The 12569-nt window shown below is 37.7% G+C and overlaps 1 protein-coding gene across 1 annotated transcript in view; it reads right to left on the bottom strand.

The window, feature by feature from the left end:
* The window catches only part of LOC114656464 (flotillin-1), a 168715-nt gene that overhangs the window by 130864 nt on the left and 25282 nt on the right, over positions 1 to 12569 (bottom strand). The window contains exon 4 of the mRNA XM_028808129.2: positions 4453 to 4543. Coding sequence (XP_028663962.1) covers positions 4453 to 4543 — 91 coding nt within the window. The remainder of the gene's footprint in view (positions 1 to 4452; positions 4544 to 12569) is intronic.

Here is a 12569-nt window from a genome sequence, read left to right as displayed (position 1 = left end):
TAGAAGAGGCCTCTGCAATTAATCTTTAACCTGGATATAGAAGTAAATACTGTCCAGTAACGGAGGAAAAAAACTACAAATATGAAAAATGTGGGATCGTGCCCAAAAAGTAAGTATTTTATCATGCTTTACCCCAACCAGACCTGTATGCAAAGAAACAGCCAAGTCTTAATGGATTTTCCTCTTTTTTGGATTTCATAAATCACAGATTATGGAATTACTGCATTATATTGTATATGATGTTTCATTTATTTGTGCGTTTATATTTTTGTTGTACTACTTTGTATACATTTCACAGTTCACTATTTCAGTTGTTTGGATTATTTTTTACGGGGATCTCAATTGATTATTGGCTCTACATTAAGAAATAGATCTTAAATACAAGCCTGAAAGAGGTGATTTAAAAGTGCAATGGCAAAATCTAGACAAGCTGAGAGAGCTTATTTTTACATGTGAGCCTGTGCACCACTCCCAGACCCTACCAGCTACATTCTAGTGTAGGACAGATTATCATCTGTATTTTGCTATGGCTAGAACACGTCTTATCTTAAAAGCCAAGGCCAGATACTCTCAAGGCAAGCTAAAAAGTCTCAATTTGCCTGATGGAGCCCCTGATCTGATAAGATGATCGATAATAGACCAAGTAACACTTGGGGATAGTTCTCATGAGGTACAAGCCAAACACCCAAGTTCAAACAAAGGCCCATGATACAAAGATTGACAACCCTGAGGGACAGACCTCTGTATTAACGATTAGCCTAAAAGGATGAGCTGATATGCACCCAAAACCCCAATAGGAAGACCTCTATTCCTTCCTTTAAAAATTTCACATCAATAGATCTAACAGTTTGCAATTTAAAATCCTGGACAAACTGATAGCCATGGTACCGTATTATAAAAGAAGAGGATACATATATTTGCATGTGTCGATCTTCCATTAACCATATGTTATAGTTTTATTTTCTATATTATTTCAACAAGTGCTTCCGAGTTATTCGTGAAAGTAAGTCTTTCACCACTTCCAAACCGCAACTGACAAAGTGTAAATGTAAAGTAGACTTTAATGTAAAATGTAGACTGACAATATTTGAATCTTGTTCATAAATTGTACAAAACTCTTCATATTTCTGGTGCCCCGCCAGAAAGTGAAACAGAAATTTCTCACTCAACTTACATTGTTGAGTTCACAAATTGTACATCCCAGCCAGAATGTGAAACACAGATTCCTCAATCAACATATACAGTGGAACCTCGGTTTGTGAGTAACTTGGTTTACGAGTGTTTTGCAAGACGAGCAAAAATTTTTAATAAATTTTCACTTGATAAACGAGCGAGGTCTTGCAGTACAAGTAGTTTGTCTGCTGAGTGTCACGTGATCACAACTGAGCTGATGGTTCTTCTCTCTCTCTCACTGCGGGATTGTGGGAAATCGTCTTCTATTCTCCGTCTGAGTCGGCGTGCCTCACTCATATAGTCAACATCCGTATGAGCGTATAGTGTTTACTACAGCATTAGCATTCTGACTGTGTGCGCACGCTCGTGTGTGTGTGTGTGTGTGTGTACGCATGTGTGCTGTGACGTGCAAGTCCCCGTCTTGCACCCTAAAACACGAAGCTGAGTCTCAGTACTTTAGCAACACAAACTTTATTCAGCTTGAAACAGCAACAGCGCGGTTATTTATACACAGACACAGCAGTCAGCCAGGGCCCTGCACATTTATAATGTTCCTTGTATCACCCATTGACTGCAGGCGCTTATAGCATGTCCGCGATCTTTTCGGATTCGCTTTTATGGAGAACTGCTACAGCGCTGGGAGACTGCGATTGCTTTGGGATGCTCTTCAGCGTGTCATCCCGTTGGGTGCAATCCCACAAGAGTTTAGAAACTCACTCACACCAGCCATGATTCTTTTCAAAGGTAAAGTGCAAGTTAATTTGTTTTATGTATTTTTACGTTTTATTTTGTATTAATCATTTTTATATGAATAGTTTTGGGTTGTGGAACAAATCATCTGAGTTTCCATTATTTCTTATGGGGAAATTCACTTTGATATACGAGTGCTTTGGACTACGAGCACGTTTCCGGAACGAACTATGCTCGCAAACTGAGGTTCCACTGTATTTAACTTGGCATCTGTTGGGAAGTGTCTTGTTGATTAATTTATTATTAATTACCAGCATTATTGAAGGTAAAACTAATAGTTAACTATGTGATTCCACCCTACATTAACCAATAACAATATACTATTGAATGACCTACTGGACTTATTAATTACACTTCTGGTTTTACGGTTATGTATAGGCTATTATATGTATTATAAATTGTGTCTATAACAAAACCCAGTTTTCTACTTAGCAGTAACAAAAAAAAGCTTGGGGGGAGATAATGTTAGGTAAAGATTAAGCGCAGGCAAAACTCCTGCAACATCAAATGTTCTATCATAATGAATGTATATTTGTATATATTTCACAAGTAAATAATTTGTCCAAAATTCCATAATAAAAAGCAAAACATCACTGTCCTTGCATCTTACACAGTCTTTGAGTTGTGTTGTCTTTTGACATGGAGCCCACAGAGTGAATGGGCTTGTTGTCTGGATGCATTTTTCAACTCAGAGTAGGACTTTTAATAAAGCTGAACACGTGTGTAAGCATGGGTTTTATAGAAACCTCTCCACTGAGGAGAATGTGTTACACCCAACAACAAGTGTTGCAAGAGCTCTTTTTTACCTGTTGGCATTTGTGCAAAAAACACTGAATCAAATGGTTTTTATTCAAAGGGGGGGGGGGGGGTTTAGTTTTGGGTTTTTTTTTCTCTATGCTCTGCATTGCAACATAGTCATATTACACATAGTAAGCTGTAAGCCTATGTTTTCCAATTGCTTGTTTCTTAGCGAGTTGTTCTAGCAACCTAAATTCATCAAAGAAATCTATAAACTACACTGTATTTTTTCTGAAACATTACCACCCTATGAAGAAACAAAGAAATAGTGTGCAATGCTTAAGTCACAAGCTGTAGACTCTGAGAACTCTTGCTATGGGTTTTCTCTTTGTAAACACATTCACAAAAGGTGAACACGGTTATTGATGGTTTATAAAGTCCAATGTTTTATTTTAGAAGGATTGTTCCATTTAGTAAGCAATTTCTACATGAACTGGGTCTTGATTTCAATTGCCATTTTAAAAGAAAGAAAAAGAAAGAAAAAAAAGAACAAAGTCAGAAAACAGTTAACAGTACAGATGTTTCCTGGTAAACAAAAAAAAAAAAAAAAAAAAAAAAAGTTATGTATCGTTTTTGTTTGATTTTTATAAAAAGGTTACATATTTGCCTTTATGCACTCTTTTCTGGCAAAAATATTCTGGTTCTGATTTTATTAGTTCCTTGGTTTATTATTTTCAAGCAGTAATAAAAAGGTGCCCTGAAGCAACTCACGCAAAATTTACAAATTTCTCATTGGATTTCAATATTAGTAATTTTCATAAGTTGTCCTGCAAGTTGCCATCAATGTTCTCATTGTGAATTAGTGTTTTCACATTGAAAGGGATTAAGAACCACCAAACATCTCTAATATGACTTAATAAAAAGTCAATCAGTTTTACGGGAAATGTACGGCTGCAAAAAACACAGATAACTGCAGAAGAGAATTTGGCTGGATTAGAATGCTCCTTTATTACATTTTAACAGGGGCACTCACTCTGCCCCAAGCCACCTTAGTCAGATTGTCATTGACCTTCAGCCCATCATCTTCAGACATAGCAACTGAAAGCATAACTGCCAGAGTCAGTGCTGACTGTATTGAAAGTTGGTTTATCTTTGAGTTATCTTCCAATTTTCATCAAAATACATTATTTTTTGAGTGATGTCACAACAAATATACATTCATTCATATATACAAACAGATAATGCTTTATTTATGTAGGTACAGCTGTGGTACCCAGTTTTGCCAGGTGAATTATTTCAAAGGAATTCTGTAAATGTAAAGTGAAAAATTATGGCATTTAGACTAATCATGATCTGTAGTTCCAATCTGTTCTTAGACTTAAGCTGTGGTGTTATAATAACTTCAAATAGAACAGAGAAACACTGCCAGTAGATTGTGATGGTGGTGTAATGGTGGAGATTACATTTGCAACCCCAAAATGCAAAAACTCTGAAGATAATGTGCCTCCATCTGGTGTCACTTGGGACTATAACAAAAATGAGTTACATTTTTTGATTAAAAGAAGGTTTCATTTCATGTACTGCAATTAAAGTTGAATTATCTGCTTGAAAGATAAGCATGGTTACCATTATCCTACCAAATTGTGACAAGCTCCTTCTCTGTTGATAGATCACACTTCATTTCATTTGCTCCTACCTGAAACTGCTCCTGGAGTGGGGAAGACTTAAATGTAAAAAAATTGTGTGCAACATTTCAATTGGCTTGAAAAACAAAGCTTTCTCTTAACTTACTTGTGCAATTCCAGTGACTGAAATTGGTACTCCATGCCTTGTGTATACCTTATCACTTTTTACATTAAGAGTCAAAGTGTTCAGAGATATTCTAAAAAAAAAAAAAAAAAAGAGAGAGACAGATTTAGGATAATACAAATTGCAGAATACTTGACACTGAATGAAGAGTACACAGTTAACCACAAAATATATCTCAATAAAAACCACATCTGCCCTAATATGCATAAAGTATAAATTAAAAAACCATGTATGCAACATCAGAAAGCTAAATTCTGTCTCAAAGATCTTCCCAGCTTCCTACAGATTTTTCTGTATTAGAACAATCCATATGAGAATGGGTCATTCAATCCAACAGAGCTTCCCAGTCCTATCCACTTAACTCATTCAAAAACATCAAGACAAGTTTTGAAGGTCCCTAAACTTCTACTTTCTACCACACTTGGTAACTTATTCAATGTGCCTATGGATCTCTGTGTGAAGATAACTTAAGGGTAAATTTCACACAAACATTAGGAAGTTTTCCAACTTTATCCCCATGTTCTTGATGAATTTATTTTAAAGTAACAGTCTTGATCCACTGTACTAATTCTCTTCATAATCTAAAACAATTCAATCATGTGTCGTCTTAATTTCCTTTTGCTTAAACTGAAAAGGCTCTTTTAATCTTTCCTATTAACTCATTCTCTGTAGCCCTAGAATCAGCCTATTTGCATTCTTCTCTAGACATTGTCTAGCACTTCTATGTCTTTTTTTTTGTAGCCTAAAGACCAAAACTGTACACAGTACTCCAGCTGAGGTATAAAGTAGTGCTGGGTGGTATGACCAAAATTCCATATCATGGTATTTTTCAAAATTATACCGGTTTCATGGTATTGGATGGTATTTTTTTCCCCATGCATGAGTGGAGGTTAACCACATTTTCCACTGCAATTACTGGTTAAGAATAACTCATTTCGCTGTCATGAGAATTGTACATTGTACAAAAATTTTTTTAATGTGCACACAAGTATTAATACAGGTTTGCATGACCCCATAAAGTGATAGTTTTCAAGGGGGCAGCACTAATGAAGAGAAGAAATCACATTGTATGACAGATGTAGTCAAAATATAGAGACTTTTTATTGAACAATGTTTGTAAACAAAAACTAAAATTGATAACATATTCTCAACCATCCAAAGAGGCATTTAGACTTAGTAAAATATCCAGAGGTGCTTGTCAAAAGTTGTATTGCACTGAACATGTCTTAGAAAAGGAATAAATAATAAATATTTTTTGTAAACCAACTACACTTTGTTAATGTTAACAATCTCTGTCCAGTGACATGAGAAAGTGACTTTTTAAACAACTTTATCATCATTAAACTGCATATTTAAACTAATAAATAATAACAATAAAATAAATAATAGTATTATTACTGGAGGTTGCACTATTACTTCCAAGACAGCAAGCCCAGGTGCATTACACAGTATTCACCAAATAAAAAAAAATAAATAAAACAAGTGCAACTTGGTGATGACATCTTTACCAACTGAACCATCATTAAGGCAAACTGCATTAATATGGACTTTGCTTCAAGCTAAGCTATATACATAAATAATAAAACTGCAACTTGCATTTATAATACTATTTGTGGTATAGCCCTATGGAATCATATTAGGGCCACAGTGAAGAAAAACAAATATGGACAGAGTGAAGAAAAATAAAAACTATGTTAAGATTAAAATCGACATTTCCACTTTATTATCAAAGTTTATTTTGTCATTAAAGTAGAATAACAAACTAAACTTCATCCTAAAATCAATGTTTAATTCATTAGATTTTCTCAAACCCCGTCATAGGTTGTGCATCACATTAAATGCTTTGTGTTAAGTGTTCCCCATCCCAGTTGTTAATCGCTACGCTCTTCTTAAACCGACTTCCTCTTGCACTAAGAGGCAGCGATCGCAGCACAGAATACATTCACTTCATGATATTCCTGATCTCTGAAAATGTAGAATGCCAAGGTAATTTTTCATGATGAAATGCATTAAAACAGGTATTAAACATGCACGGTTGTGTGGCAGTAGTGCTGCTCCCTTGCAGTAAGAGGTCCCCAGGTGTACGTTAAGTGTAGAGAACTTTATGGCAGGTGTGACAAGGTTCCAAAAAACTGGATATATGAATGAGTATCGTGCATGTTTAAAAAATATTGTATAAATGTTAGGTTCATGATCTGGTGGTCGAAGACACGAACACTGAATTCAATGGATGTTGTTCTAAGCGGACTTTCTTTATTGCATGCGTGCGGTCTCTTTCTGACGCACCAAACCTCCAGTTCCTATCCTTCCTTTTTCTTTCTCCACATAACCAATCGCCACACGATAAACATCCTCGTGAAATTAAAACTAGTTATAAACTTAGACCAGAGTGTTCAGAACTTTAAAAAAAAAAAATCGTTATACATGTTTAATTATGCCATCCATTCAGGGTTGCGCCCATCCCAGCAAGCATTGAGTGCATGGCAGGAGGAAATCCTGAACGTGGCGCCAGCACATCGCAGGGTGAATACGAGCAAAACATACACTAGCAGGGTCAATATAACATAACAAAACCCCACATCCTACATGACTTTGAAAGGAAACTGAAGCACACTGAGTAAACCCACCAGAAAAACATGCAAATTCAAGGCAGGGTACACCTGAGACACCCTTGCTGCAAGGCAGCAGGGCAACCTCCACACCACCGTGCCCCCACATGATTAATACATTCGTTAATGCATTTCATCATGAAAATTATATCAAGTATTTATCTTAGCATTCTAAATGTTCAGGGAGCAGGAATATCATGAAGTGAGTGTATTCTGTGCAGCGATCACTGCCGGCGCCTCCTCAGTACAAGAACAAGTCAGTTTAAGTAACACGTACCAATTTAACATGGCTAGGGGAATACTTAACACAAAGCATTTAATGTGCTACATAACTTATGACGGGGTTTAAGAAAATCTAGTAAATATTCATTTTACGATGAAGTTTAGTTTACAATGTTCTACTTTAATGACAAATTACGAGACTCGACTTTAATCTTGACATAAACGGCGAGAATCACGTACAAATGTCAAGAATAAAGTCAACATGATGTCACTCTATTTGAAATTTGCACCACAGCTGTCCAACTGTACACATAAGGACTACGGCCGACTATTTACATCGGGGCCATATCTCCTCCGCATGCCGGCATGCTTTGATATCTGCCATCGCAACTGTTGGAGCTCGACAACCACAGCCTTCCATTTGACATCACAGTCAAACAACTGGGACTCCTCTGTCGCCCCCGCTTCGTCCATAGGGGATATGGTCGGCGGTTTGTTTACATCAAGACCGGGAGCTCCATTCCGTCCTTGTGGTCAGCAGCACCTCGCTCCGTGGCAGCCTGAATACGCCAGCCGAGCGCCACAGAGACTAAAAACACTGCTTGGCGGCAGTCCAGACGAGACGGAAACCCTGTAGTGGGTTTCAGCGTACTTCATCCTCTGGTTAAAAGCAACACCTCGCTTAACATCAAAGTTGAACTTTTTAATGTTCAGTCCCTGGCAAATAAAGCCTGTCTAATTTATAATCACATTGTAGACAGGGGGATTGACATTATTTGTTTGACTGAGACCTGGCATAAATCCTAGGTATACTCGTTTTCAACGAGTCCTGCCCTCCTGGGTACACCTACCTTGAAAATGCCTGCAGCTCTGGACATGGCGGTGGTCTGGCTGTAATTCATCGGATTGATTTGCAATTATTGCTTCTCCCCCTTCCTAAATTCTCAACTTTTGAATGCCTGGCAATAAAATTGCAAGCATCCACTTTTTATAACAATACTTCTTATTTACTGACCACCAAAACAACACCCTGAATTCATTACGGAAATGAATGAGCTGCTCTCGTCTTTCTGTACAACATTATCAAATGTACCGATTCTTGGAGATCTGAACATACATGTGGACACTCCCTCGAATTACTCTGCTGCTCAGCTCTTAGAGCTCCTAGACTGCCTAAATCTGAGGCAACTTGTTGAGGTCCCCACTCACAACAAGGGCCATATCCTCGATTTAGTCATTACTGATTCAGTCCTCATCTCAGTCCTCCAAGTACTTAAATCTGGGCGTTTCCGATCACAAAATTGTCTCAATGGATTTACCCACAAATTCACTATACTCTAAACCACAGCACTGTATCCGCTTCAGGAACCTGAAAAAAATAAATTTGATTTAAATGCGGACATTAAGATCTTCTCTATTGCTCCCCACCTTTCTTCTGTCAGTGAATTAGTCGATTACTACAACAATGGGCTCCACAACATCCTTTAGACCCATGCCCTAGTTAAATCACGTGTGGTCTCTTTTGTAAAATCTACCCCGTGGTTTACAAGTGAGCTTCGACAGATGAAAACAGCTGGGCGAGCCCTCGAGCGGCGTTTTGTTGCAACCAGTTCAATAGTCCACAAATTAGCTTATTGGGAACACCAAAAAAACTACTCCAGGGCACTAACCACTGCCAGATCTCAATACTATTCAAATTTAAATCAATAACAGTCCTGGATATTCCAAACAACTTTTTTCCGTGATAAACCATTTACTCAATCCTCACACCTACGCCTGTAATAATTTCACAGAGGAGCAGTGCAATAATTTTATTGAATATTTCACCTCTAAAGTGAACAGCATCCGCTCCTCATTGTCTGCCTCCAGCCTTCCATCGCTGGATGTTTCTACATCAAAGCCAATGGGATGCCTTTCCCATTTCCTCTGTACCACAGGTAAAGAAGTTGAGGACATCATACAGAGAATGCATTCTTCAACGTGTTCATTGGACTTTTTCCTACTCCTCTGATAAAATCTAATGTATCAGATATAAGCCCTCTTATTGCGGACATCATTAATCACTCTCTCCAGAGCGGCTTAGTCCCACTGGCCTTGAAAACCGCAAAAATTAGACCTCAATTAAAAAAATCCTCTTTGGATCCTGAAGTGATAGCAAACTATTGTCCGAACTCCAACCTTCCATTTTTGTCTAAGGTTTTGGAAAAGGTTGTTTTGGTTCAGCTTTAGGATCACCTCAAAAAATTCAATCTGTTTAAAAAATTTCAGTCTGGTTTCCGAACTTCTCACAGCACAGAGACAGCCCTGGTCAGAGTCACCAATGACCTCCTGATGGCTGCTGACCAGGGCTCTCCATCACTCCATCATCCTAATGGACCTTACAGCTGCATTTGATATGGTAGATCATAACATTCTCCATCATCTTCATTATACAATTGGACTTTCTGGCATTGCTTTCGAGTGGTTCAAGTCCTAGCTTACAGACAGGACTGAGTATGTGGCCTTGGGGGATGCTAAATATCATACCCACACTGTCACCTGTGGAGTCCCACAAGGATCAGTCCTTGGTCCGACCTTCTTTAATATCTATACTACCCCTGGGTCACATCATCCACAAGCATGGAGTTTCATTCCATTTCTATGCCGAGGATAAGCAGCTCTATGTGAGACTGGATTTGACTTCTCTTACACCTCCATCAATGTTTTCCTCTTGCTTGGATGAGATTGAGGCCTGGATGTCCAAGAACTTCCTCAAGCTGAACAGCACCAAAACTGAAGCTCTTAATTGGCACCCCCCATCAAGTTCGTTCCTCTATAAATTGTATTTCCTTTTCTGACCGTACCATTACCCTCTACCCTTCTGTTACAAATCTGGGTGTCAAGTTAGACTCCCATCTGTCATTTGATATACATATCCATCACCTGTGTAAAATTGCATTCCTTCATCTCCAAAACATAGCCAAACTCCATCCCTACCTCTCCCTCTGTGATGCTGAAAAGCTGATTCATGCCTTTGTCTCATCCAAACTGGACTATTATAATTCACTCCTCATCGGGATACCCAACAAGAGCCTTCAAAAGCTTCAACAAATTCAAAATAGTGCTGCAAGAATCCTGATGAGGGTGTGGAATATGAACATATCTCACCAATCCTTTGGTCACTTCATTGGCTCCCTATCCATCTTCGTATCGAATACAAACTCTGTTTACTCACCAGTGTATCCATGGAAATGCTCCACAATATCTTAAAGAACTCCTTATATTACAATCCACTACAAGAAACCTCCGTTTTACAAATATCTACCGCCTTCGCCCCCCTGTGACCAAACTTCATACAATGGGAGACCACGGCTCTGGAATGCCCTACCAGAGAGCCTGAGAAAACAGCAGATTGTGGGCTGTTTTAAAAAAAACAGCTAAAGACTTTTCTATTTAGGAAAGCATATTAACAAGAATGCTATAATTATTGTTGTTTTATCTGTGTTTTTAACTTGCCTTGCCTTTGTTTAATCTTTTTATGTTGTACTTTGAGATTTACTGCTAATGTAAAGTGCCCCTATAAATAAAATGCATTATTATTATTACTATTAAAAAGCACCCAGGTACATTACACTGTATTGAAAAAAAATAAAACAAGTACAACTTGGCTTGCAGTATTATCCAGTAGTATAGAAACAGTATTCACAGATTTGAACATAATGGTCCACATCCGACCTTTTAAAACTAAAGTATCTCCAGGCAATGGACGCAACTCCTTTTTTTCGGCAAAAGTTCTTCTATGTCATCACGTTCAACTTTATCATTGTCTGCTACAGCTTCAGTTTCAGAACGTTCTCTGTCCATTTTCACCACACATGTACTACCGCATGTACTCTGTTGCATGCTTATTTAGCAGTGTAGCAGTGAAAAAGAGCCCCCGTGCAACACTTCCACTAATGCATGTACTCCGTTGTATCTGTTTAGCAGTGTAGCTGTGAAAAAGGTCCCCCCTTAAACAATTTCCCACTGCACCACATTTCGAACGTTGTTTAGGAAATTTATACCGGTGTTGCGGTATAAGAAAAATCCATATCATAAAAATAAAAACGGTTTTCGGTATGAACTGGTATACCACCCAGCACTAATTACTATAAACTTTATTAGTGTTTGAACAAGTATTCTTTTAGTATATCTTATTAAGCTAACTTGGACTTTTATTTGAGTACTTGTTGCTGTTTTTTAATTGTCCAAACACCACATATATGTAATCAAATTAAATTTTGATGATTTTCTTTATTGACTTATGAAAAGCGCTTAACTTTGTTTATAATAAATGTTAGGCAATTATAATTATTGATCCATGGGTGAACATTGCACATTTCTTTACAGGTTGCTTCTCTTTCCCACATATGCTGGTGCCTCTGCCTGTTACCCTTCTGCAGCAAGTAGTACACATACAGGGCATGTCACTCTTTAGCAGCTTCTGCATTAATTACACTATGGCATTTTCCTTCTGCCAGGGCAGCTGTGTCTCACATGGAGACTGTAAGAAGGATTTAATCCTGCTCTGACCAACTGATTCTGTTGTTCTGGTAACCACCCGGAAAAAATCTCTCAACTATATACAGTAAGAAAAATTCACCTTTTTATTGAGTTAGTATATCACTTTTGAAAAGAAGAATCAAGAGATTTCACGGTAAAATTCATGTTTGATAAGTAATACTCGATCATGGTTCTACTGAGTGGTGATGTAGAAAGTATAGTGAAATACATGCAACACATGCAATAATAAACATGAACTTGACAGAGCTAGAGCAAAGTGGAGTCAATTCCTTCTAAAAATACATAAGACAAATCATACAATGACATCACATCTCTATGTGGAAATACATCTTTTAGGCTAACAAAAATCCTCTAGGATCTTATCAGATACATTTCACTCTTTCTACTCTCTATTAGGGGTGGGCGGTATGACCAAAATTTTGTATCACGGTATTTTTCTAAATTATCCCGGTTTCACGGTATTTGACGGTATTTTTTTCCCATGCATGAGTGGATATTAACCACATTTTCCACTGCAATTACTGCAGTAGACTGGCTAAGAATAACCTATTCCACTGTCATGAGCATTGTACATTGTACAAAAAAACATTTTAATGTGCACAAAAGTGTTAATACAGGTTTGAATGGTCCCATAAAGTGATGGTTTTCAAGGGGGTGGCACTAATGAAGAGAAGGAATCACATTGCATGACAGATGCAGTCAAAATATAGAACCTTTTTATTGAAC

The sequence above is a fragment of the Erpetoichthys calabaricus genome, chromosome 1 (assembly GCF_900747795.2).
Source record: "Erpetoichthys calabaricus chromosome 1, fErpCal1.3, whole genome shotgun sequence".
Lineage (NCBI taxonomy): Eukaryota > Metazoa > Chordata > Cladistia > Polypteriformes > Polypteridae > Erpetoichthys > Erpetoichthys calabaricus.
The sequence above is the reverse complement of the archived record's forward strand: the minus strand, read 5'-3'. Positions and strand labels throughout refer to the sequence as shown.